We start from the raw sequence: 27,739 nt of genomic DNA, 5'->3' as shown, positions 1-27,739 counted from the left end.
GTATCATCCAGCTGCTTCTTGTTGGAGCGAGAGAAGCAATCCTTGCGCCTTTTTTTTTTTAAAGATTTTTTTTTTTAATTTTTTTTACGGAGAGAGAGATCACAAGTAGGCAGAGAGGCAGTCAGAGAGAGAGGAAGGGAAGCAGGCTCCCTGCTGAGCAGAGCCCGACCCCGACCCGGGGCTCGATTCTAGGACTCCGGGATCATGACCTGAGCTGAAGGCAGAGGCTTTAACCCACTGAGCCACCCAGGCGCCCCCAACCTTGCACCTTTCTTTATCCTGAGTAGAAGTCCAAAACTGCTGGATGGTTTAGAACTTGGTATTTTTAGGATCTCAGTTTCAGCTGGCAGAACAATTAACTCATTAAAACTAGTTCCCCAACGGCCACCACCTCCCCTGCATTTAAAGGAGAATGTCACATTTAAAAAATTTTTTCCTTTAGAAAAAAAAAAAATTCCCTTTAGAAAAAGTTCCCTCCCTCTTTAGAAAAAGACGGCTTTAAGGTTTTTATTTTCTCCCGTGACAAAATACCCCTTAGTATCACAGGCATATTAATGGGGCAACCTAAAGTGAGATTTACGTTGTTTCAATAACAGGTAACTACTGTATTTATTAAACTCAAATGAGTTATCTGCCACATCGGGCCATTACAGTGAAGTTTACAAAGTGAAGCATGGGACACCTGGGTGGCTCAGTTGGCTGAGCGTCTGCATTGGTTTCTGCTCAGGACATGATCTCGGGGTCAGGCAACGGAGACCCCAGCCGGGCTCCACACTCAGCGGGCAGTCAGCTGGAGATTCTCTCCCTCTGCCCCTCTGACGCACTCTCCCTCTCTCTCTCTCAAATAAATCAATCTTCGAGACACCTGGATGGCTCACTGGGCTCCTTCTCCCCCAAGTCTTCATCCACCGCAGGATTAGAAAATGATAAATCTCGGGACGCCTGGGTGGCTCAGTTGGTTGGACGACTGCCTTCGGCTCAGGTCATGATCCCGGAGTTTCAGGATCGAGTCCCGCATCGGGCTCCCAGCTCCATGGGGAGTCTGCTTCTCCCTCTGACCTTCTCACTCATGCTCTCTCTCACTGTCTCTCTCTCAAATAAATAAATAAAAATCTTAAAAAAAAAAAAAAGAAAATGATAAATCTTTAAAAAAGAAAAACTAGTGAAGCATGAATAGAGATGAAGAATAATATAATTAGGGAGAATTCTCTAAATAAAGATATGTGGCTGGTGTGCTAGAGAGAAACAGGTTATAGTGTACTCTGTCATTCTGACTGCCTGCCATGTTTCAAGACTCAGAATATTCTATATGTAAGATCTAGGTCTTTTAAGTTTTTCAATTTTATTCCTCCACTGAAGTATATTATTAAAAACAATAAGCATGCCAAGTAGAAATAGCATTCAAGTTAGTTTTCCTTGGGACTATTTTTTTTTTAATCTAAAGCTATTTTAAGTCACAGCTTTCTCATATATCAGTTGACAAACTTACAACTCTGTCCTTTTTTAAAATCATAAGCCTGTTAATATCATGGGAAACTATGCAAAATTAGGAAGAAGAGTATACGGTAACCCAATGTATCTTTCATTTACCTTTAATACTTATTCAGCTATATCCCCACCTACTGTCCTCTCCCCATTATTTTGAAGCAAAATTTTACCAGAATTCCTATTATAGCATATATCTTTAGAGATACTTTTTCTTTCTCACCTAACCACAATGCCATCATCACACCTACAAATAATAATTCCTTAATTGTGTTTCTAATTTTTCCAACTCATTGCAAGAGGACTGGTATAAAAGAATATTATTATTAACTAAGAATCTAAAGATTTAAGGCATCTGTAATTCCTTTCCCTACATCCAGAAGAATTAGCTTTTGTAACCAAGGAAACAATTAACATCTATCATTAGCCCTTTAGCTATCCACGCAACAGTGTTTTGTCTTTGTTTAAAGAAAAATGTATCGCTTTGCAAAGAAATGGCCTTAATGATTTATGTGTTAGAAACTATGGGGACAGGAGGCAACTATTCCACAAATTTTAAGGACCATCTGTTAATTACTAAAATTTTGTCTTTTTAAACAAGAACAAAGTTTTTTTTAAAGTTATTTATTTTAGGGGCACCTGGATGGCTCAGATGGTTAAGCATCTGCCTTCGGCTCAGGACATGATCCCAGAATCCTGGGATCAAGCCCCATGTCCAGCTCCCTGCTTAGCCGGGAGCCTGCTTCTCCCTCTCCCCCTGCTTGTGCTTTCTCTGTCAAATAAATAAAATCTTTATAAAAAAAAAAAGAGAGAGAGATTTATTTATTTTAGTTGGGGAGGGACAGAGGAAGAGAGAAGCTCAAGCAGACTCCCTGCTGAGCATGGAGCCCAATGCAGGGCTCGATCTCACAACCCTGAGATCATAACCCAAGCTGAAATCAAGATTCTGACACTTAATTGACTGAGCCACCCAGGTGCCCCATATTTTTTTTTAATGATAATCATTTTCTGTAGTCTGTATCCTTGGACGTGGATGTGGACAGACAACTGAAGATAGAACCTATGAAAGTCTGAGATCAGAACAGGTGAATATGGAAGCGTCTGTTCATTTTCTTTTGTATTTCTATCTGGATTTGAGTCTATTTCAAAAAATACTGGACACTTGCTGACTCTTCAAAAGGAACCCTAATTAAGACAAATTACCAGTCACAGAAACCAAAGAATCTACCCACAACAGTAAAAGTCATTCATCCTGAAGACCTCTTTATACTGTTGGGGGAAATGTCCTTAATGTTTCTTGTACTAGTTTCTCTTGCCACATAACAAATATCCCCTTGTCGGAGCCAGCTATCACAATTCCTAAGTAGCAAAACTTCTTGGTAACTTTCACAATAATCAGTTTTTCCAAGGGGTCTAAAAATTTGGGGTCCTTTTTTTGCTTTTTTAATCAATTGTACATAAGTATGAAGTCCAGCAGGACACACAGAAAACTGTAATTTTAGTCACACTTACTTCTGGATATTGAGATTATGGGTGATTTTAATTTTGTTTTTACAACTTTGTGAAGTTTTGAAATCCTTTTATGATTAATTTAAAATGAGACTTTTTCATTTTTTTCAATGTGGGATATTCCAGAGACAAAAAAAAAAAAAAAAGAGGTTGAGACAGCTTATTATTTTCAAACATGTATTAAGCATCTACTATATACTAGGTACTTCTGGAGGAAAAAAAAGATACAATCCTTGCTTTTAAGGAATTATGTATTTGGGGAAACAAAAACACAGCAATAATACAGTGTAATAAATTCTACACAAGAGGTAAAGGGAGCATTAAAGAGAGGCCGATACACACAGGAGTCAATTGACTCAACACACATAGGAAAAGAAAAAGGGAGTGACCATAACAAAAATCTTTTTATACCACACTTGTGAGTTGAACTTGGTATTACTAAAACATGAATATAACACTGCAGGAAGATGAAATAACAATATATATAAATATATTGTCACACACACACACACACATTCCTACTTAATAGACTTTAGAGAGTCTGAATTGTGAGATAGAGTGGCAAGGTGGACTGTAGAGGCAGAAAACAGACTCGTATGACTTTGTTTTTCAACATAGTGATAAATGATGTCAGCTAGGAAAAATACAGATCATTGAGTATCTTACTGTAGACATTTTTATCTAGTCTTCATTTGGCACATTATAAGATGGCACATTCCAAAAACTATTATATGCAGAGAGTAATCCTTTTCTAATCCTTTATGTCCACATGTTACCAAGGACATCAACATTTAAGTGTTTCCCTCCTTGAGCTCAATCAAGGGATGGCATAATTTTAATGTGAATCCTTTATTGTCCTGTAAGGCCATGGCATTGCTGATTTTATGGAGAACAGGTAGTTCTCCTTTCTTCATTAGTTGTCTGCTCGTTCTCTTCCACATTGAGTACAGTATCCACAGTTATTCCTATGTCCTGCAGGGACCAGCCTCCCCCCACTTCCAGAGGGCATCTGGGAAAGGAAGTAGACAGGCTGTATTGGGATGTGTGGTACCCAATTTTCATCATCCAGTCAAATAAGACCTAAAGGATAAAAAGTTTAGCTATCAAAAACTGTGCACAGTTGTGTCCCTCTAGAACATCATGATATTTTATAATTCTTCCACTGTGAAATCATGTAATTGAGTAATGAAACAGAACCATCTACAGTTTAAAGGAAAATAATACGCCTAGAACTGTGAGATGCAAATTACCTTTAATACCTTTCCGAAGTTTCAGAGAAGACCTAGGGACTAAAGCATCTACAGATAGCAGGGGCATTTAACAATTAGCCAAGCCCCAACCCTAGGAAATGGAAAGGCTATTCAATTAAAAATTATGAATAAAGGTTAGCACCTGCAAAATAAAATTATTTCAATCAAAATCAAAGCCACTAGTCAAAAATCATTCAGGAACTTTGTCACCAGAGACATGTCCAGGCCCCAGTGACTGCCTTATGATAGCCCAATTTTCAATGGGCTATTCCTATTAATTGAGAACATTTCTTGTTATGAAGATTTCCATAGTAACTGTCAAAACTTCCATTTCCTATTGCCTAAAAATGCCTGCCAAAGGACTGTTTGCTTTCTTCTTAGGAAGAAAGCTGGATACTAGAATGTTCTTGGGGGAAGCTGGAGTATCAATTACAGATAATCTCTGACTTTTCCTGCTAACTACCATCCAAGAACCTACTGATACTCCATTCTTCTAGGTTATAAAGCTTCATAATCTTCCAGTATTTGGATACACCTTCATTCAACCAATCCCCATATAAACACCTATATCTTTGATCATTTGTCTTATTTTTTTTAAAGATGTTTATTTATTTATTTGTCAGAGAGAGAGCACGAACAGGGAAAGCAACGAACCAAAAGATATATATATATTTTTTAATTTTATTTACTTGACAGATGGAGATCACAGAGAAGCAGGCAGAGAGAGGGGAGGAAGCAGGCTCCCTGCTGAGCAGAGAGCCCGATGTGGGACTCGATCCCAGGACCCTGAGATCATGACCTGAGCTGAAGGCAGAGGCTTTAATCCATTGAGCCACCCAGGCGCCCCCCAAAAGATATATTTTAAAGATTATGAGGGGTGCCTAGGTGGGTTCAGTCAGTTAAGTGTCTGCCGTAGGCTCAGGCCATGATGCCGGGGTCCTGGGATTGAGCCCCTTATCGGGCTCCTTGCTCAGCGGGTAGCCTGCTTCTCCTTCTCCTTCTGCTGCTCCCTATGCTTGTGCTCTCTCACTAATCTCTCTCTGAGTCAAATAAGTGAATAAAATCTTTTAAAAAAGAAAAAAAAGATAATATGAGTAAATTATCCCATAGGAACAGTGGCCCAATTTATATTCACAAGAAAAACTAATGAGAATCACTGTTTTTTCCACACACTGCCCAAAATTTTGTACTTTTTTCCCTAAGATTTTATTTATTTATTTGTCAGAGAAAGAGCAAAAGCACAGACAGCTGGAGGCAGAACAGGCAGAGGCAGAAGGAGAAGCAGTTTCCCTGCTGAGCAAATAGCCAGATGCGGGACTTGATCCCAGGACCCTGGGATCATGACCTGAGCCCAAGGCAGACGCTTAACGGACTAAGGCAAACAGGCGTCTCAGTACTCTTTATTTTTGACAATCTGATAGGTACAAAATTCTGTCCCAATTTATTTTGCACTTCTTTGATTCTAAGTGAGGCCTAACATTTTTATGTCATTTTTTTTTTCTTTAGGAAATCCTTCTTTTTTTTTTTTTTAAGATTTTATTTATTTATTTGACAGACAGAATGAGAGAGATCACAAGTAGGCTGAGAGACAAGCAGAGAGAGAGGGGAAGCAGGCTCCCTGCTGAGCAGAGAGACTGATGCGGGACTCATCCCAAGACCCTGGGATCATGACCTGAGCCGAAGGCAGAGGCTTAACCTACTGAGCCACCCAGGTGCCCTCCTTCATGTTTTTGTTTTTGTTTTTTAATCTGTCATTCTACTGAGTTTACCTCTTCCTTGATTAGTATACTCCCTATAAAGAAATGGCTATCATATGTAGATATAAAATATTTTTTCCAAAGTTTTAACTTTCTGAATTTTTTCTTTTTGTAGTAAGATTTTATTTATTTCCTTGAGAGAGAGAGATCACAAGCTGTGGGGAGGGGCAGAGAGAAAGGGAGAAGCAGACTCCCCACTGAGCAGGGAGCCCCATGTGGGGCTCCATCACAGGACCCTGAGATCATGACCTGAGCCAAAGGCAGATGCTTAACTGACTGAGCCACCCAGGTACCCCTGAACTTTCTCTTTATAGAATTTTACATTTCTATGTAATCAAATCCATCAGCATTTTCCATTATAGTTCACAGCATGCTCGTCATAGAAGGCTAAATGCAACAATCATGACAGAAAACCATTTAGATATATTTGTAATACAATGCATAGTTAAGCACACTTAAAAATAGAAATACACCAAAATATTAGCAATTGGCCTTGGCATCAGACTGCAGATCAAGTCTTTTTTCTCTCTACTTTTCTGTTTTCCAAATTATTGCTAATGAACACAGCACTGTTTTTAAGAGAAAAAAACTCTATTAGAACAAAAGGAAATGACCCCTAAAGAATGATCTGAAAATTACATATAAGCAATAGGGCTTAAGTTAATAACCCATCAAGGATAATGGGAACAAAGTTAAGACTGGCTGCTTGCTAGAGATTTGAGAACATCATTATCTACCCAGCTGTGAAAATGTAATTAATTAAAAAACCAATTAGGGGCACCTGGGTGCCTCAGTGGGTTAAAGCCTCTGCCTTTGGCTCAGGTCATGATCCCAGGGTCCTGGGATGGAGCCCCATGTCGGTCTCGCTGCTACGTGGGGAGCCTGCTTCCTCCTCTCTCTCTCTGCCTGCCTCTGCCTACTTGTGATCTCTCTCTGCAAAATAAATAAATAAAACCTTAAAAAAACAAAAACAAAAAAACAAATGAAAAATAGGAAAAGAACAGGATAAAAGGGGTGCCTGGTGGCTCAGTTGGTTAAGTGGCTGCCTTAGGCTCAGGTCATGATCCCAGGGTGTTGGGATGGAGCCCTGTATTGGGCTCCCTGCTCAGCAGACAGTCTGCTTCTCCCCTCCGTCTCTGTCTCCCAGCTTGTGGTCTCACTCTCTGTCAAATAAATAAATAAGATCTTAAAAAAAAAAAAAAAAAAAGAACTGGGGAAAATAATGCAGAAATCACAGTTCAAAAAGATCCAGAATACCTAATTATCCAAATTTCTGCAACACCGAGTACATACAAATGCCCTTGGCCATTCCTGAAGGGAAACCCAGACAAGAGAGTGGTACGGCCTCCCCCACTGCACAGTAGACTTGCCAAATTCAACAAAAATATTTCTCAAAATACAAATGGCCTCACCTGTGAACTGCAAGACTTAAAAAATCTTCTTCTCAGGACACTCCCACTTGGACATCGGAGGGCAACAGTAACTACCTGAGGAATAAAAATGTTCAAGTAAGAATTCCAATCTGCTGCTCTTTGCGGTTCCAAAATGGCTACTCCTATGAAACGTCTCTAATTCTAAACAGCTTGTGGGGGGTTTTGTAGACAATTTATTTCTGAGAGTAGTAGGCCAAAAAAAGGTCCAGATAAAAATCACTCTAAATATAAAAATGCCTTCTGAAATGGAAGAACATCTTCCTATTGACTGATCAATGATGGAACCTTCCAGAGAGGACACCAGAAACTAGATGCTTCTGTCTAGATAATATCAAGGTTGCACAAGGGCTTCAAAATTCATCTACCAAACCAAGAAGGTTCAGTGGCACCTCAGAATCTAGAGGAGAAAAACACCGGACTGGAAGGAAACAAAAGTTCCCAAGTGACTCTATAGGCTGTGCCCAGAGGAGTAGGTCCGAGTTGCGGGGATAGAGCTTCTGCTCCATCTGCTTTACGGATTGGGTTTCCACATCATTTCTTCCTGATTAAACAGTTAAATAGCTAAAAAGAGCCTGGAAACTGTTAGTTAATATTAAAAGTCATTTAAAAAACAGATGAGGAAGTCATTTTTTCTCATGTTTATTAAATAAATGATAACTGTCAGGAAACCCTTTTTTATATTATTTTATTTAAAAAAATTTTTTTTAAAGATTTTGTTGATTTATTTGACAGAAATCACAAGTAGGCAGAGAGAGGCAGGCAGAGAGAAAGGGGAAAGCAGGCTCCTTGCTGAGCAGAGAGGTGGATGTGGGGCTCGATCCCAGGATCCTGAGATCAGGACCTGAGCTGAAAGCAGAGGCTTAACCCACTGAGCCACCCAGGTGCCCAGGAAACCCTTTTTAAAAAGATTTTATTTTGCAAGAGAGCAAGAGAGAAGGAGCACAAGCTGGGGGAGGGGCAGAGGAAGAAGCAGACTCCCCGCTGAGCAGGCAGCTGACCTAGCACTGGATCCCAGGACCCTGAGATCACGATCAGAGCCCAGGGCACCCAGGTGCTGGTCCTCTCATTTTTAAATTTTTACCATATTATTTAGAACTCTATGGATGGAGGGGTGCCTGGGTGGCTCAGTGGGTCATGATCCCAGGTCCTGGGTTCGAGCCCCACATCGGGCTTTCTGCTCAGCAGGGAGCCTGCTTCCTCCTCTCTCTCTGCCTGCCTCTCTGCCTACTTGTGATTTCTCTCTGTCAAATAAATAAATAAAATCTTTAAAAAAAAAAAAAAAAGAACTCTATGGATGGAGACGCCTGGGTGGCTCAGTTGGTTAAGTGGCTGCCTTCGGCTCAGGTCATGATCCCAGCGTCCTGGAATCGAATCCCACATAGGGCTCCTTGCTTGGTGGGGAGCCTACTTCTCCTTCTGCCTCTGCCTGCCTGTGCTTTCTCTCTCTCTGACAAAAAAATAAATTCTCTAAAAAAAAAGAAAAAAGAAAGAAAAAATAATAAAGAACACTATGGATGGTTATAATACTAAATAAATAACACTAAAAGAATCAAAATGTACTGCTTAAGTAAGAACTGGATTGTTTCAGATCCCTTTATCAGAAACCCATGCAGTCTTTAGTTCTATTAGTCTGCTCTGAAATGCAAGCAAGCTTTGGCCAGAACAGGAATTTTCTTAGGGCTCATTATCATAGAGTCACAGCTACCCCATATACATATATATATAGTGAAAGCCCCACCAATCTGTTCTGTAGGAATGATGTCATGTGTTTTAAAAACAGAGTAAATTCATAAAAGGTGTTCCCTGTCAAACCTGAGCTGTATTTAATTACTTCTGTATGATAAATGGTTGTCATGGATAACAACCCAGCACTTGATGTGAAGTGAGAAGGTAGAGTGTGCAGGTCAGGACGGACATAGCACAGACTTGAATTTGTTGGGTATAAAAGAAAGGAATTAGAAATTGTTTTTCTTTTTGTGTGTTTCTCCTGGAGGTTCGGTGTCTGGGTTGTACCCTTCATTGTCTCTACTATGACTTTTGGATTTTCCTAGGACATCCAAAATCCTCAACTAAAACGTTGTGAATGTGTTGATAAAAATGAGACCCTCCTGGTGGCTTTCCTGGTGGCCTCAAAACCGGTTTTTAAGGAGTCTAACCACTGCTGAGCCCTAAGACCATCAGGGCTTTCCTTTGTGGCTTTAAAGGACTTTGGGGCTTTAAAGACCTGTGCTCCCAGGACATTAGAGACCCATCTGGACCTCAGCCTGGGGACCACAGGAAGGCAGCAGACATGGCTGCAGCACAGTTGGGCAGAGGACAGCTCAACACGGAGCGAAGGGTCAGTCAAACCCTGCCCCCCCAAACTGCAAACCATCCTTCAACTCAAACATCTACACAGTAGCTGCATTCTTCAGTTCCTCTATCTTAGGGGGAAAACTACAATTTGAAGTCATCTGCCTATATTGATTCTGTTTGAATAAGTAACTCCTGGGGCGCCTGGGTGCCTCAGGTCATGATCTCAGGATTCTGAGATCGAGCCCCAGGATGGGCTCCCAGCTCAGCAGGGAGTCCGCTTCTCCCTCTCCTTCTGCCTGCAGCTCTGCCTGCTTGTGCTCTCTCTGTCAAATGACTAAATAAAATCTTAAAAAAAAAATAAATAAATAACTCCTTTGCTGAGCTCAGGTTTGGAAAAGCCAGTGTATCCTTTCTCTGCCCCATGAAGTGGGAGGGCTCTTAACGCCCCACCCTCAGCGGACAGTGGACGGACGGTGGGCTCCCAAACAGGACGAGAGCTGAGGGGTTTAAGATCACACCACATTCAAAACTGACCTAGTTACAGTGCAATCTCATACACATGGGTGCCCGCTCCTCTTTCTAAACCCAAACCGAGATAAGAGGTACTCACTTGACATTAAAGAAAACAAAATATATTTAATTTCCAAAGGAAAAAAAAAACAAGCTTACTTCTTCAGCTCTTTCAGGAGGTTCTTCAGGTAGATCAAGAACCTAAAGGTAAATTGGGATTTGTAAGAGGAATGTAAACATTTTGAAGGAAAAAAAAAAATCCCAGCAAGAAGAGTTCCTTTTAATGCAGAGTTCAGGCATATCTAAGATTAATGAAATCTTTTAATAGATATTTATAAAAAATATGTAATATGGAAGAGCTCCATTAATAAACATTTTTGGGGAAGCAACTCTGTGCTGAACAGATGATAGTAACAGGAGGTGAGCTGACAGCTACCCATCCATGCACATGTAAGAATCTTATTTTTATGATATTCCAAGATACTATATAAAATATATTATTTAACGAAACAGAGGATAAATATTAACTTCAACAGACCCCCCCAGATTATTTAGGTGCATATGTGCATATATATCACATCTTAAGTGCATATTTTTCTTGACTGGCACTTCTAGGGGACTAGATAACCACCTTTCACTTTGGTTGTCTTCATGATTTACTCTGCTTTCCCTATTTCTATTTATCCATTACAAAACCAGGTGTTCAGACCATTTTCTCTCATTAAACAGTTGCCAACAATTTCCCCTTAAGTATGCTTTTTGTTTTTTAATACCGCAGACTCATGTTTTATAGCATTTTATCTAACCAGCATTAATTGCATTTTATCAAATAAACCATTTGTTTTTCTCTGGTATCAAAAGCACAGGTGATAGTCAACCAAAATTTACCATCAACTTGAGACAACTCATGTTATGAACAAAAAGCAAAGAATCCTGGGTTTTAAATTAGACCATACAGTTCATTAGATCTTTTTGAAATGCTAGAAATAGTTCAGTGACCTGATTGCCACCTTCAAGCCCCGTTAAAGGACCAAGAAACCTCAGGCAGAGAAGCAACACTTTAGAAACTATTTTCAGGGAAAATACGGCCTCCCAGCTTTCCCTAAGAGTTAGTGCAAAGAGACCTATTTCCAACCTTTGCCACCTCCAAAAGAGTTAATTTGGAACTGAAGATATGAAAGAACAGAAGGAATAATAAATCTGAGCACTGTTCCAAAGTGAATGGTTGCTAACCCCTTTCCTAGCAGGGCCACTGAGAAAAATGACACTTGCTAAATATGGCTTAATCGTGTCTTAGCAACCTGTAGGAATGTTTTGGTTAATAAACATTATATTTTTCCTTTCTACATAATCGAATTCCCTCCTCAGAAATAACTGAGTATTTTCAAAACCTATTAGCATCTTTTTCACATCTTCTTTCTGTGTGGCGTTCAGAACGTTAATACCAAACAGGAAAAGCGATTCGCAATGAAGCTGATCCTTTTGCAGGATAGTGGGAGACACCATCTGGATCAAAAGCCCGTCCTAATCTTTACTCACTGTGCCACCTGGCCCAGACAGCAGTATTCCTATCGCACAGTGATACGATTACATGAGTAGGCATTTAGGAATGAACCTCCTTCCGCGTGGGCTGCTCAGCAGATGGTGAGATTTTGGTTAACAGCTTAGGCAAGTTTCGTCTCTTTGCTGCTTCTCTGTTTGATGTTTTAAAAGCCTCATTTTCCAGCACCAAATCTTCGTCACCCTAGTCAAAAAAACAACAGACTATTTCTAAATGCTCTCTATTACCAACTTTATTCTATTCACAGTGGTTATTTCTTTTACCCCAATGGCATTTCAGTAAAAAATAGAATTAAGTTCGGGTGCCTGGCTGGCTCAGTCAGTAGAGCAAGCAACTCCATCTCAGTGTCATGAGTTCAAGCCTCACATGGGGAATGGAGCCCACTTAAAAAAAAAAAAAAAAAAAAAAAAAGGGAATTTAGTCATTATGTGGCCCAGAAACTTAAAGTATTATCTCCTTAGACAAGAAAACATGGAGCTTAACATCTTGTAGAAGCTGGTGTGCCTGGGTGGCTCAGTGGGCTAGACATCTGTCTTCAGAAGGGGTCATGATCCCAAGGTCCTGGAATTGAGCCCTGTGACGGGCTCCCCACTCAGCGGGAAGCCTGTTTCTCCCTCTCCCTCTGCCTGCCTCTGCCCTTGGTGCACTCTCTCTCTGTCAAATAAAATCTTAAAAAAAAAAAGAAAAGAAAAGAAACTACCCTTATCCAGTTCTGGGGCTCCCTCTGATAGATATAAGGTTGGAGGGATCTTTCCATTTTAACTGATCCCCAAGTTTTTCAGTAGGATGGAAGAAAGAAGAAAACCTGGATGATAACCTTTTCTCCTTTCATTAAAGAAAGCAAGACAGTGCAAGGGATTATGCTTCAAAAGGTTGTGGAAAAAAACAGGTCTGCATATGTGACCATGAAATACTTTCATAGCTAAATGTGGCCCTAGTATCCTGTTATATATAAACATGGTTAAGTTCTCAAATTCAAACTCTCATCTTTCTTTTGAATTAATCACTTTGGAAGGCAAAGGATTTGTTATTCCAGAAACCATAAAGATTACTTTTTGTTAATATTATCCATTAAAACTTTCTTCTGTGCAAAATAATTGCCAGATTCTCAGACACATGCTTATCTGTCACAAGTTCCTCTGAACTTCCAGTAGCAAATGATGAAATTCAGACTCAATGGCAAGGGAAAAAAAGAGCCAAAGGTTAACTTGGCTTTACGGAAACAGAGTCAAACATAATGAGCAAAATGTGAGCTTATAGTACCAGGGAGATCTTAGTTAAGGAAAGATCTGAATTTCCTCCTATAAAATATGGTGATTAGTCAACAGTTCTCTCAAAGACTACCTTATGTTAAAGCTTATCAAGCACCTAAGTTATATGCTCTTTTGGCACCAAAAGCATTTAGCCATTCGACACACAGATATGCTCTATGTATAATCACGATCAGTAAAGACTCCCCCAAAACAGACCATATTACTAGTTTAACCTCATTTGAAAATAAAAAATTCAATATCTGTTATATACATTGGACGTACTTATACATTGCACACAATATACATCGATTGCATATACGTAATAGCAGAATTCAAAATATGGAGGGAGGATATTTTCTAACCCCAAGCTTATGGCCATTGCTCAACTTCCAGGTTTCACCCGTCATCTGATAAAAGCGTTCTTCCAGTTTTCTCAGCTTCATTTCCTGGTGAGGTTTTAGAACATTCTCTATGTATCTGCTGGCCTGTTCAAAAAAATAAAAGAGGCATTGTTATTATGCCATTCCTAAGATTTTATGTTGTCTACAAAGTAATAAATAGGAACCAGGAGAAGAAATTGTGTTCTCATACTAACTCCATTTTGCCCCAAAAGCAGCAGCCTCCACTTCAACAACACTCTCTACAAATCTGCATTTATACGTAATGCTGATAAAAAACAAATGTTCTATATTTATGCTTATTTGGGAGTCTGCCTCTATCCCTTTAGTGTGTTTTCATTTCTTTTTCTTTTTTTTTTTTTCCAGTAAGGGTTTATTTTTTTAAGTAATCTCTACACCCAACGTGGGGCTCAAACTCATGACCCTGAGATCAAGAGCTGTGCGCTCTGCCAACTGAGCCTGCCAGGCGCCCCCATCCTGAGTTTTCAGTGCGATGAAAACTTACGAGGAGCTAGGGATGTAAAGATGCCTAGGACGGGATCCTTGACTTCTAGGAGCTTTGAGTCAGAGCCGTTTGTTGAAAGCACGCCCAACACATGAAGTTGCTTGGAAGAGCGTTCACTGAATAGCTTAATCACAGCGAAGTTGAACATATCTTTGGACTTAAAATGAAAAATGGAGACTATAAGAAAGAGAGAAACAGGAATTTCGAAAACCACACTGGAATTTTTAGGCTAATGCTGCAATATTTCAAAATTCTAGGCATTTTTAATCTGTTCTTTGCCAAATCAAACTATCAATCAAGAATCAGAAGGGAAAAATCACCATTTTACAATGCCAAGCCTCAAAAATTTTACTTATCAGCAGGTACATATCTGCACAAGTTCGGCACTCCACCATCCACATACATAGACTATACAGAGACACTAATTTTCTTTTGTCCAAAGAGAGAACTTTAATGGGTTAAAGACTTCTGCCAAACAAAAGAATCCTAACTTTACACACCTTTAGGAATTACAGACACTGGTTAACAGAGAGGTGGCATCTAGATGTCCTTATAATTTACTAATTATCAAGCAAGGCTTTACAATTAATAGTTCCTTCCACTGGAAATAACATGATACAGTTCAAACATTTACAAGAGAATTTCTTACAAAAGATCTTGCAAGGACACTTGTATTGTTCTAAATTCAGATTAGGGTAGTTACAAATGTAGTAATCTCCCATCTCCCAACAAATACATAGGCTTTTACTCTTGTGACTTGTTTTCAGCCTTCACTTGTTTACTTAAAAAGGAGTAATTTGTTCACCAGAAGAACAAGTTGTTTAGAAGCTGAAACATATTGATAACAAGTTGAAAACAAGTTGATAGCTTTCAAAATATTAGTGCCCTTGTACCAAGCCTTTGTAAAAGGGCTTATGTTAAAACAAACTAAATAAATAAATAGTTTATGTTTTTAATATTTAGATGAAAGTCCACATGAGTCCCTGCTTTCACAAAGGTTAATGATCAATCTGGCAACTACCTCGGTCTGACAGTTCAAGGTCAAGAAATAAGTGTTAGATGATCATCCACAGTAAATGGAATTCCTAGCTATCAAACACAATCTTGAATAGGTTACAGCAATGCTCTGAGCAGTGCTCAGAGGGAAAGTTATACCTATAAACATCTAATTAAAGAATAATCTTAAATCAAGAAGTTAACCTTAAAAAACTGTAAAAAGAACAAACTAAACAGAGAATAGAACAGAAAAACAACCAGAACCAAAATTGGTTCTTCAAGAAGATCAACAAAACTGACAAAACTTTAACCTGATGAAGAAAAAGAGGAGACAAATAATTAAAATCAGAAATGTGAGGATATTACTACCAGCCTTACAGAAATAAAAAGGATTAGAAAAACAGTATTAGAACAATTGTAGACCATCACATCAGAAAACCAAAATAAAATAGACAAATTCCTAGAAACACAAATTGCCTAAACTGATTCAAGAAGAAATAGGAGGGGTGCCTGGGTGGCTCAGTGGGTTAAGCCTCTGCCTTCGGCTCGGGTCACGATCCTGGGGTCCTGGGATCAAGCCCAATGTCGGGCTCTCTGCTCAGCAGGGAGCCTGCTTCCCCCCCCTCCCCTGCCTGCCTCTCTGCCTACTTGTGATCTCTCTCTCTCTCTGTCAAATAAATAAATAAAGAAGAGGAAATAATGGGGCGCCTGGGTGGCTCAATGGGTTAAAGCCTCTGCCTTCGGCTCAGGTCATGATCCCAGGGTCCTGGGATCGAGCCCCGCATCGGGCTCTCTGCTCAGCAGGGAGCCTGCTTCCTCCTCTCTCTCTGCCTGCCTCTCTGCCTATTGTGATCTCTGTCAAATAAATAAATAAAAATCTTAAAAAAAAAAAAAAAAAAGGACTGAGGTACTGATACATGTGTATGGATGAACCCCAGAAAACATTATGCTAAGTGAGAGCAGCCAAACACACAGGTTACATGTTATAGGATTCCATTCATATGAAATGTTCAGAATAGACAAATTCATACAAATAGAAAGCATAGGTGCCTGGGTGGCTCGGTTGGTTGGGTGGCCAACTCTTGATTTCAGCTTGGGTCAGTCTTGGGGTCCTGGGATTGATCCCTGCATTGGGCTCCGCACTCAGTGGCACTTAGTCTGCTTTTTTTCTCTCTCTGCCCCTCCCCGCTGCTCCCTCTCTCTGTCAAATGAATAAAGAAAATGTTCTGGACCTAGACAGAGGTAGCAGTTGCACAACACTGTGACTGTTCTAAATGCCACCGAACTGTACATTTTATTTATTTTTTAATTTTATTTATTTGGCACAGAGAGGGAGATCACAAATAGGCAGAGAGGCAGGCAGAGAAAGAGGAGGCAGCAGGCTCCCCGCCTAGCAGAGAGCCAGATGCGGGGCTCGATCCCAGGACCCGGAGACCATGACCCGAGCCGAAGGCAAAGGCTCAACCCACTGAGCCACCCAGGCGCCCCGAACTGTACATTTTAAATTGGGTTTTTTTATTTGGTAATTTTAGGTCATGTGAATTTGACCTCAATAATTAAAAAAAATCTAAGCACAAACATAGAAAGCAATAGACCTCAATTTTAAATGCCCCAGATATTCTGTATTCTCTCTATATATACTCTCTAAAAATTATGCTTTACCTTTTCACCCTGCGCCTCTTGTTGTTTTTTTCTGACAAGTTTTTGTTTTTCCTCATTCTTCTCTTCTTCTTCTAAGACAGCAAAACATAAAAGTGCTTTTTAATTCCCAAATATGATAAACTGAATGCTCTTTTCTCTGAAAAGAGTCTGTAGATAACATTTCAAGAGAGACAACCCTTCAAAAAAGACTGTAATTTTTGAAATAATGAATGAGATATAAGCAGATAGTTCAAACAAAGAAATCCACAAGTAAAATCTATAAGAAAAGGTCTGTTCTGAAACAAAAGTTCTTTCACATGTATTGATTATTTTATGTACAGTTTGGGTGAGGAGGCTTCAAGAATGATTATGGGAGCACCTGGGTGGCCCAGTTAAGCATCTGCTTTTGGCTCTGGTCATGATCTCAGGGGTCCTGGGATCGAGCACTGCGTCAGGCTCCCCGCCCAGTGGGAAGTCTGCTCTGCTTCTCCCTCTCTCTCTCTCTGCCCCTCCGCCCCTCGTGCTCTCTCACTCTGTCAAATAAATAAATGAAATCCTAAAAAAAGAGTGATTATGGGGGCGCCTGGGTGGCTCAGTGGGTTAAGCCTCTGCCTTCGGCCCAGGTCATGATCTCAGGGTCCTGGGATCGAGCCCCGCATCGGGCTCTCTGCTCGGCGGGGAGCCTGCTTCCTCCCTCTCTCTGCTTGCCTCTCTGCCTACTTGTGATCTCTTTCTCTCTCCCCGTCAAATAAATAAATAAAATCTTTAAAAAAAAAAAAAAAAAGAGTGATTATGCTGGGGAGAGCCTGGGTGGCTCAGTTGGTTAAGCATGTGAGTTGGATTTTAAGTGTAGGCCCTTGATAGGGCTTCAGCAGCTCCAAGACATGGCATAGAAGCTCATTACTGAACCTGAGCATGGAATGCTGCACTGCAGACTTGAGTACCATTTGGTCACCCTTGGACATGACCATAAAAGCAAAATGCCAGGATGCCTGGCTGTCTCAGATCTCAGGGTGGTGAGTTCGAGCCCCATGTTGGATGTAGAGATTGCTTAAAAATAAAAACATAAAATCATAAAATCATTAAAAAAAACAAATGCAGGGGTGCCTGGGTGGCTCAGTGGGTTAAAGCCTCTGCCTTAGGGTTGGGTCATGATCTCAGGGTTCTGGGATCCAGCCCCGCACTGGCTCTCTGCTCAGGAGGGAGCCTGCTTCCCCCTCTCTCTGCCTGCTTGCCTGCCTGTCTGCCTACTTGTGATCTCTCTCTCTCTGTCAAATAAATAAATAAAATATTAAAAAAATAAATAAATGCAACATGCCTAGACCCCGAAGCTGGGGTGTGTTTGGCAATTCCACTTGATCTTAGCCAAAAGGCCGAGAAGCGATGTGTTTGGCAATTCCAATGATTGAACCACTATTAGGTTATTAGCCACTGAATGGCAAGAGAAAGGATTTTTGCTGTTGTATGACCTTTTTCATTCTGGGTATACTAAATTAGTTATTTTAAGTGGAGCCCAACATGGGCTTGACTTCACAAGGCTGAGATCAAGACCTAAGCTGATATCAAGAATGGTAGCTTAACCGACTGACTGACCCAGGCACCTGTACCAAGTTTCATTTAAATTAATTTAACTGTATTCCCTGGAGGAATTATCCATCTTTTTGGAAAATATATCCATTAACCTGCCTGGCTCTTTAAATAGGAACACTCCTTTCTGTCAACTACTTTCTCTCCTGGCAATAAGTGTTTCCTCAGATTTATGAAGGAAAGATTAGGGGAGCAGCAAAGCACACAGGAAATCAGAAGGCCCAGTCTGGCCACTAACTCGCTATGTGATGAATCAGACTTAGTGATCTTAAGACTCCCTCCTGACTCTGAAACAAAGAGTATAGCTTCTAAATAAATCAATAACAGGTGATTAAGGAGCTTTAATTTTTTTTTTTTTTTTAAGTAGGCTCCATGCACAATGTGGGGCTTGAACTCACGACCCTAAGATCAAGAGTTAATGCTCTACTGACTGAGCCAACCAGGAGTCCCAAGGGGCTGTAATCCTTAAAGCCACTGAGCTTTTGATACATTTCATCATACAAATCTTTACAAAATATGGAGGATTAAAATTTGGGAAGACAAAGTATATAAACAAGCTGATTTTTTACTCATTTGAAGAAAATCTGACAATTAAGCACTGGGGATTTATAGTCCATTAAAAATCAAGACAAAAGTTGTAATGATGACTCTACCTTGAAATTGTACATCACCAATTAACAGTAAGTAGCTCTTACTATGCAAAGTTCTAGAATCAATAAAGGAAAGAAACTTGAGTAGAAAATTATAAAAGGGTAGCATAAATAATAAACTTACCTTTCAGATACACTTGGGACGATTTAAATGAATTAAGCCATGAGGTAGTCACAGAAATAATTAAAGTAAGAAGAGCAAGCAGTAAGAAAATCCGACCACACAGCAAAATTAGATCTTTAATGCCTTATAAAGGTAAAGAAAAAAAAAAGTACAATTAAAATTCAAAACACTTTTCTTGATACTAATAATAAATAGCAAGGCATTAAAATAATTTAGAGTGGTATAGTAAAAGTTAATTTATGCAACTGTCTTATGATTTTTTTAATACAGTCTCCTTTGTGACCTAAAATCATCATGGTTGTCATTGCCAGAATGAGTTTTCAGAAAACAATTTTAGAATAGCTTCTGTCTCAGGAATATATGTATAATTCAAGTGACTGGCTACATTATAAACAGTATGACTATCAGTAATGAATAAATTCTGGTTTCCCTCTATCCAGAGAAGGAAATGAAATTATCCCACCAGGAATTAAATTGTGACAGTATCATCTTGTCAAATTCTCATTCTATTTAAAAACAGTCATTCTGGTGCTCGCTTCGGCAGCACATATACTAAAATTGGAACGATACAGAGAAGATTAGCATGGCCCCTGCGCAAGGATGACACGCAAATTCGTGAAGCGTTCCATATTTTTTAGACAAACCATAAGTGACTCTTAATCTCACAAAACAAACTGAGGGTTGATGGGGGGAGGGGGGTTGGGGGGGTGGGGTTATGGATATTGGGGAGGGTATGTGCTATGGTGAGTGCTGTGAAGTGTGTAAACCTGGCAATTCGCAGACCTGTACCCCTGGGGATAAAAATATATGTTTATTAAAAATAAAATTAAAAAAACAAAAACAAAAAAAACCAGTCATTCTGAAACATGAAACTCATATTTCTCATAGTTAAATTATACAACTGTGTACTTCTCTATTTCTGAATGTTTATTCCATCATTTGCAAATAAAATTACTATATACATACATGTTCACCTAGAAATAAGTACAAATTCAGTATTTCATCTTATTTTAAGAATAAAGATGAAAATTAGATGAGCAAAAATGTAACAAATACCTATATTTTGTGTAACATTATTTGCTAATAGTGAGAGAACAAATACAAAGTTGGGTTAAAATGCTTTCTATGCTTCCCTCTCTCTCTCTCTGCCTGCCTCCCTGCCTACTTGTGATCTCTCTCTGTCAAATAAATAAATAAAATCTTTAAAAAGAAAAAATGCTTTCTAACCTCCAAGAGTTTTTAGTTTGGTAGTTCTCAAAAGTTACCAGGCATAATCAGGGCAAGTAATCAGTCCAATTAAAGATTAAAGAAGGAATTATATATACATACTTAAATATTTCTTTCTTTCTTGAAGTATAGTTGACTACACTTGTAATAAATATTTTATTTATTTTAATTAATTTTTAAAAAAATTTTTGTTTAAGTAATATCTGTACTCAATGTGGGGCTCAAACTCACAACCTGGAGATCGAGAGCCACACATCTTCAGACTGAATAGGCCAGGTGCATAAATATTTCATTTTTAACTCAAAACTGATATATATGTTATCCTTTTAAAAAATAGCAACTTAAAGTTGTTTAAAGAAATACTTGTTTTGGGACACCTGGGTAACTCAGTTGTTTTGGCTCAGGTCATGATCTCAAGGTCCTGGGGTCTGGGGATTGAGTCCAGCATCAGGCTCCCTCCTCAGTAGGGATTCTGCTTCTCCCTCTCCCTACCCTCCAACCTGCTGGTGCGCTCTCGTGCTTGCTTTCCCTCTCTCAAATAAATAAATGAAATATTTTTTTAAAAAGAAAGAAATACTGTTTTGTTTTGCCTCATAGTCCTCCAACTTTTGCCAGCATTAGCTGTTGACCCAAGTGTTGTTCAAAACAACACCTAACTAAATCTAGGGTATAATAAAAGTAATTTAATACCTACAGCATTGGTATTTAGAGAAACCACTCAGGTATGGGACTTATGTTCCATTATGCTGCTTTTTGTTCTAACAAGCAAGCAATTTGCAAATGTCATATGGGAATATAAAAGAACTAGATATGTGTGCACATCTTTGAAGTAAAAAAAAATCTATTAAATTGATTTTTTTGGTACTTATTCTCAAGAGCCCACGTACAAGGCACTTCAAAGAATAATACATGTGAGGAAGTGGCATTAATATATTTAGCTGTAAGTACAAGTAAAAATGGCAATGAAGGCTTTTACATACTAGAAAAAGATAGGAATCATTTTTTCAGTCTGTCCAAAAATACAACCCAGGTGAATGGACAGGTCTGGGATTTCTAATTTTCCAGCCAGGAATGCAATTAGCAGCTCCGGCTGAGTATTAGTGTCTGTAAGTACTGCTCCACATGTAACCACCCCTGCAGCCATTGCACTGGGACATATGGTTTGTAAAATAGACTTAACTACTATTACTGGATATTTGGAGGATGAGTATCAAGAAAATAAAGTAGGGGCACCTGGGGAGCTTGGTCGTTAGGCATCTGCCTTTGGCTCAGGTCATGATACCACCTGGGATCGTGCCCACGCCCTCCTCAGCGGGAAACCTGCTTCTCCCTCTCCCTCTGCCCCTGCTTGTGTTCCCTCTCTCACTGTCTGTCAAATAAATAAATAAAATTAAAAAAAGAAAAACCTGGGGTGCCTGGGTGGCTCAGTGGGTTAAAGCCTCTGCCTTTGGCTCAGGTCATGATCTCAGGGTCCTGGGATCAAGCCCCGCATCGGGCTCTCTGCTCTCCAGGGAATCTGCTTCCCTCTCTCTCTGCCTGCCGCTCTGCCTACTTGTGATCTCTCTCCGTCAAATAAATAAATAAAATCTTTAAAAAAAAAAAAAAGAAAAAAGAAAAACCATTAAGTGCGAAGTAGAAGAGAATCTAAATTAACAGAGGTGGATACTGTAAAGGCAAGGGAGCAGGTAAATTCAAGAATAGGTAAGAGTGAATTTAACATTTCCTTATGTAATTTGGATAAAGGTCTTTTGTTAGATTCCAATACAGCCTGAGTGAGTAGGAGGTTTCTAGAGGGACTCTGCAGATTTTTTTTTAAAAAAGCATTTTATTTTAAGTTCTTATTTTCAGCAACATTTCTAGGTACCTAACTTCTTGGGGCTGGGGAGAGGGAGAAGAAATATACAAAGCTAGGTTCTATCATGGTCTCTAACTTAAAAACTGAACACAGGGAGGGAGACATGCATGTAAACCCATGACTAACATATCCAAAAATGGACTGATTCTCAAGTCCACTTTTCTCTCAGTTTTCCCTTTATCACTGGCACTATCAACTACCAAGGGTTGTTCAACTTCACATGTAGAAGTCATTCTTGAATCCCTCCTTTCCATTAATCCATCCACAAATCCTGTTGATTCCACTTTGTAAATATTCCAAGTCTGTGCACATTTCATCTGTTATCATCCTAGTCCAGGTCATCATCACTACTTGCCTACTTCAAGAGTCTCACTTGCTTCACTGCTTCCACTACAGTCTCCTTCCAAAACATTCTCCACAGACTCCACTGACTATCCAGTTATCCCTACGCCTGGCGTGGGGCTTGAACGCACAACCCTAAGATTGAGTCGCATGCTCCGCTGACTGAGCTAGCCAGACGCTCCTCCAGGGACTCAAAGCCTTAGGGACGCGCTCAACCTCCGTTAAGTCTGTTTTCTCAAGTGTAAAATGAGGATTGTAACAGTAACCACCCCCATGGTTATAATACAGATTGGATGAGATAACAGAGTTAGGCTTTTAACAGGTGCTCAGTGAATGTTATTATCTCGAGCCACTCTCCCCTTAAGTCTCCTTGATTCATTAACAGTGATGTTCACCCTTTCCTCTAACACGTCACAATTCCCTTTGTCTAGAATGTTTTTGGCTCTGACTCCGTATCATTCCTTAAATTCCACGGAAGGCCTACATCACACCACCCTATTTCCTTGTGAGCGTTCAAAACAATCTGCCAGTAGTTTCTACGTATGTTCCTGTGCTTTCTGCCAGCCTCTCCCCTTGCACGGAAAACTGGAAGACCACCTTCTCCGCCAAAAAACAGCCAGCCACCGCAATGCCCCGGGAGTCTCGCTCCCCGGAGACTCGGCGCCGGAAGAGAGAGGCGGGCGCGATGCAGCCTGGGAATTGTAGTCCACGCCGCCCATAGAGGCTGCGGCCTTGAGACCGGAATTCGACGCAACATTCGTGGTAAAGTTATGCGGTTGTGAGCGCCAGAAGGAAAAAGCCAACACTTACCTAGATGGGGGATCCCACGCCGGAGCTCCAGACACAAGAGGGGGAGAGCAGAGAGGAGGAAAACCCCAATGACCCCACGAGAAGCCATGCTAGCAGAAGCTCCGCGTCCGGGGGGGCCCCGCCCCTTCCGGTTGCGCCTTCCTTCGGGCGATGGTGTGGATCCCTTCCTAAGGGACGGTTTTTCGGGGGCATCTAGGTCCTGAAGCTGGGTCGTTGGTTCGACTGATATCGCCCCTGTTTTAGAACTCATAATCTGTAGTCTTATATCAGAAGAAATGCAGGTCACCTCCCCACGTCATATGTTGTCCAGAGAGATGGTCTGTCTGGCTGCCCGCCTAGCCAAATCCTGTGAAAGCAAAGCTTGGGCGCTGGCTGCAGCTCCCTGGCGACAGGGCCCGCAGCGCTCGTCCCTTCGGCTGGTGGACTCTGGAAGCTGTGAAAAAGAACTCTCGAAAGTAAAATACTGGAAGAGAAAGTGTAGGGGCAGCTGACTGTGTCAGAAGGCAGCCTCTTGCCTCGTGATCTGCCTTGTGTCCGCAGTGGGTGATTGTGGGCTTATGGGTCGGAGCTACTAAGCACTACTCTTCTGAAGGATCTTCCTTACCTCCCTAACGGTTCCTGGCCCCTTCTGCAGCCTCTTGTTCCTCTGGGTTGATGCTTGAAAAGTGGGGCCTGAACCAAATTCCAGGTCCTGGAGACCCTGGAGTCCTGCTACTCCTTGCCCTGTGCCTCAGTTTTGCCAGAGCAGGTGTGACTGTTGAAGGCTTAACTTGGCCTCGCAGTTCTATGACCTCACTGCCATCCCATGACTCACCTCTGTGGCGTTTCTAAGCAGCTGCAACTCAGTTAAGCTCTGATGGTCCCCACAATTTACGAAGTTTAATGCTTTGAAATTTCGTTTTCCGACCCATCCATCAGTCCTCCCACCTCACCTTTCCGTGTATTATAACATTTATTGAGCCCCACAGTTTTGCCCGGTACTGCAGAACTACGGGAGATTCAAATACATGTAAGTTACTGAATCTGTCCTCAAAAAACTCAGTTTACTAGCCCTGTAAACGGATAAATACAATACAGCACCTGAGTGCTGTAATAGGGATACACACAGGGTGCTGGCAAACCTTACCCCAAGGGCTTGGGGGAATGCCTTCAAATTGTGTTGTAAATGTCAGGAATTAAGGGGGGCAGTGAGGAACAAAGGAAGAGTGAGATTTCAAATTTAGGAAACTGAATGCAGAGGAACTACCAGTTTAAATATGTAATGGTTTAAATAGTTTAAATATTAAATATTTAATGGTTTAAAAGAGTGCAGTTTAAAGTGGAGGTGTGTAGTTAGGTTAGAGCTAGGCCCACGGGGAACTTTGTTTTGTATATAGGCTAAGAACTTTGTCCTGAAAGTGAAAATGCAAAATAGGAGGGCACAATCTCAAAATCAGTCCAGACGAAGGAATATAAATTATGACATACCGATTAAAAATTAAATATATTGATTCATTCAGGGATTCTCATTAGTTGTCTGCATGAAGACTCCATCATCATTTTGTTATGATTTCCTCCTTTAGGTATTTTTTTTTTTAATTCCCTGGCTTCCTATATTCCTAATTTCATCTATTGATGGCGCCAGTGAGTTTCTGTCAAGACAATAAAGTGGAGGCTTATAAGTACTCCAGATTTGCTTGAGGTCATACATTTCCCAAACTTTGTCCATTCTGAAGTCTCTTCACTGTGATTGTCTATGGCTAACTCCTCATAAAAAGACCGCCAAAGGGACGCCTGGGTGGCTCAGTTGGTTGAGCAGCTGCCTTCGGCTCAGGTCATGATCCCAGCGTCCTGGGATCGAGTCCCACATCGGGCTCCTTGCTCATCGGGGAGCCTGCTTCTCCCTCTGCCTTTGCCTGGCATTCTGTCTGCCTGTGCTCGCTCTCTCTCCCTCTCTCTCTCTGACAAATAAATAAAATCTTTAAAAAAAAAAAAAAAAAAAAAAGACCGCCAAAATGGGTACCTGGGTGGCTCAGTTGGTTAAGTAACTGCCTTTGGCTCAGGTCATGATCCTGGAGTCTCAGGATCAAGTCCCACATCGGGCCCTCTGCTCATCAGGGAGCTGGCTTCTCCCTCTGCCCCTCGCCCCTTTCATGCTCTCTCTCTCAAATAAAATCTTAAAAACAACGCCAAAATAACCTGCTGGAATAAAACCAAATTTCTCACTTACTGCATTAAGAGAATACTATTTTGACAAAAATCTTCTTAGTTTTTTTTTTTTTTTTTAAGATTTTATTTATTTGAGGGGCTCCTGGGTGGCTCAGTGGGTTAAACTTCTGCCTTCGGCTCGGGTCGTGATCCCAGGGTCCTAGAATCGAGCCCCGCATCAGACTCTCTGTTCAGCAGGGAGCCTGCTTCCCCGCCTACTTGTGATCTGTCTCTGTCTGATCAGAGAGATCACAAGTAGGCAGAGAGGCAGGCGGAGAGAGGGGGGAAGCAGGTTCCCCGCTGAGCAGAGAGCCTGATGCGGGACTTGATCCCAGGACTCTTAGATCATGACCTGATCTGAAGGCAGAGGCTTAACCCACTGAGCCACCCAGGTGCCCTTATTAGTTTCTCAGAGAGATGGTCAAGGGTGGTTTGTATAGGTTTTTGGAGTTTAGATTAAGGTAGTTTAAGGTGGCCTTCTCAATTCCTTTGTGGGTACCTCACTGGGAATGGACATAGTGCATGGTATAATAGTTCAGGACTGGTGGGCTGAGCAAAATGAAGGACTTGAGAACAGATTAGCTTCCTTTTTTGGTAAGCAAGGATTTTTTCCAGTTGAGTCATTAGTTTAACTTCTCAGTACCTGAGAGGGAAACTTTTTACCCAGTTGAACAACCTATTGTTCAAATAAATGGATTTTCAGGAAAATATAAAGCTAACAATTAAGTTATGTACTAACTGACAGCCTACTTGTGGGCGAGAATTTCCTGAGACAAATAATAGAGTCATTATGGTGATTGATGTAGTTCTAAGTGATGATAATTAAACTATAGGCTAGATGTCTCAATTCCTACAATATAATCTTATGAACATACTTGAGTATAGTATAAGAGAAAGGAGTTTTAAAATCTAGATAGTTCATATGAAACCATCAATGTTCTTTTTTTTTTTTTTTAAGATTTTATTTATTTTTGAGAGAGAGAGAACATGGGGCACGGGTAGAGGGCAGCTGAGCAGGGAGCCCAATGTGGAGTTTGATCCTGGACTCCAGGATGATGACCTGAACCAAAGGCAGATGCTTAACCGACCGAGCCACCCAGGTGCCCTAAACCATTAATATTCTTAAAACACAAATTTCACATTTTTCTTAACAAGTGATGCAACCTGTAAATGTATAAAAATGTAGACTTGTCAACATTTAAAAATTATATATAATCATATTTGGTAAAGAGACTGTTTAGTATAATGTAGCCTGAATTATGTACATTAAGTGTATCCAAACTGCTTTTGTTACTTAATATTAGAATTTTTGCATTAAAAAAAAAATCAACTAGTTGGGGCACCTGGAAGGCTCAGCCGGTGGAACGTGCTACTCTTTTTTTTTTTTTTTAAAGATTTTATTTATTTATTTGACAGAGAGAGAGAGATCACAAGCAGGCAGAGTGGCAGGCAGAGAGAAAGGGGAAAGCAGGCTTCCCGCCGAGCAGAGGGCCCGATGCGGGGCTCGATCCCAGGACCCTGAGACAATGACCTGAGCTGAACACAGAGGCCCAACCCTCCGAGCCACCCAGGCGCCCCTTGGAACATGCAACTCTTGATCTTGGCATTGAGAGTTTGAGCCCCATGTGGGGTATAGAGATTACTTATTTTTTAAAAATTATTTAAAAAATCAACTAGCTAATAGTTTTCAATATTTTATGAAGAAATTTTTCAGACAAGGAGTGCCTGGCTGGTTCAGTCAGAAGTGCAGTGACTCTTGACCTTGGGGTCATAAGTTTGAGCCCCACGTAGGGTGTAGAAATTACTTAATAAAACTTTAAAAGAAAAAAAAAGAAATTTCTCATACAGAAAAGTTGAAAAAATTTATTGAGTATCCATATACTCACCACATTTTATTATATGTATTTTATCACATAGCTATCAACCTTTTTTTTTTTTAACCTGTCTTTTTTGATGCATTTCAGAGTGGCAGACATTAAGAGATCCTGGTGGCTCAATCAGTTAAGTAGCTCACAATTGATCTCAGCTAAGGTTGATCTAAGGGTTGTGAGTTCAAGCCCCACATTGGGCTCCATGCTGGGTGTGGAACCTACTTAAACATTAAAACATAAACAACGGGCACCTGGGTGGCTCAGTCAGTTAAGCTTCTATCTTTGGCTCAGGTCATGATCTTGAGGTCCTGGGATCAAGCCGTGGGTAGGGCTCCCTACTTAGGGCAGGTGTGCTTCTCCCTCTCCTCCTGCCCCTTTCCCATCCCATGCTCTCTTTCTCTCTAAAATAATAAAATCTAAAAAAAAATGTCGCAGACATCAGTACACCTCCCCCAAAATACTCCAGTGTGCATATCATTATATCATATGAATA

At 40.5% G+C, this 27,739-nt stretch overlaps 1 protein-coding gene and 1 non-coding gene across 6 annotated transcripts; one reads left to right on the top strand and one right to left on the bottom strand.

The window, feature by feature from the left end:
- Positions 1-493: 493 nt before the first annotated feature.
- Positions 494-24,016, bottom strand: UBXN8 (UBX domain protein 8). Of its 5 annotated transcripts, none has more exons than XM_047716722.1 (8): positions 23,189-23,982; positions 18,955-19,077; positions 16,615-16,685; positions 13,416-13,538; positions 11,855-11,983; positions 10,399-10,440; positions 7,414-7,488; positions 501-932 (listed from the first exon to the last, which is right to left on the bottom strand). In XM_047716722.1, exons 1-8 carry the CDS (start codon positions 23,436-23,438, stop codon positions 660-662), a joined length of 1,086 nt encoding a protein of 361 aa, XP_047572678.1. In that variant the 5' UTR covers positions 23,439-23,982; the 3' UTR covers positions 501-659. The 5 variants fall into 5 exon arrangements, with proteins under 5 accessions (XP_047572698.1, XP_047572691.1, XP_047572678.1 ...); XM_047716727.1 differs by lacking the exon at positions 501-932 and adding an exon at positions 3,828-4,074 and having other exon boundaries at positions 23,189-23,962; XM_047716742.1 differs by lacking the exon at positions 11,855-11,983 and having other exon boundaries at positions 494-932; positions 23,189-24,016.
- LOC125094495 (U6 spliceosomal RNA) lies at positions 19,483-19,589 on the top strand. Its single transcript, XR_007125523.1, has one exon. It is a non-coding gene; the product is annotated as a U6 spliceosomal RNA (small nuclear RNA).
- Positions 24,017-27,739: the final 3,723 nt, after the last annotated feature.

This window comes from Lutra lutra, chromosome 2 (assembly GCF_902655055.1).
Source record: "Lutra lutra chromosome 2, mLutLut1.2, whole genome shotgun sequence".
Taxonomy (NCBI): Eukaryota; Metazoa; Chordata; class Mammalia; order Carnivora; family Mustelidae; genus Lutra; species Lutra lutra.
The sequence above is the reverse complement of the archived record's forward strand: the minus strand, read 5'-3'. Positions and strand labels throughout refer to the sequence as shown.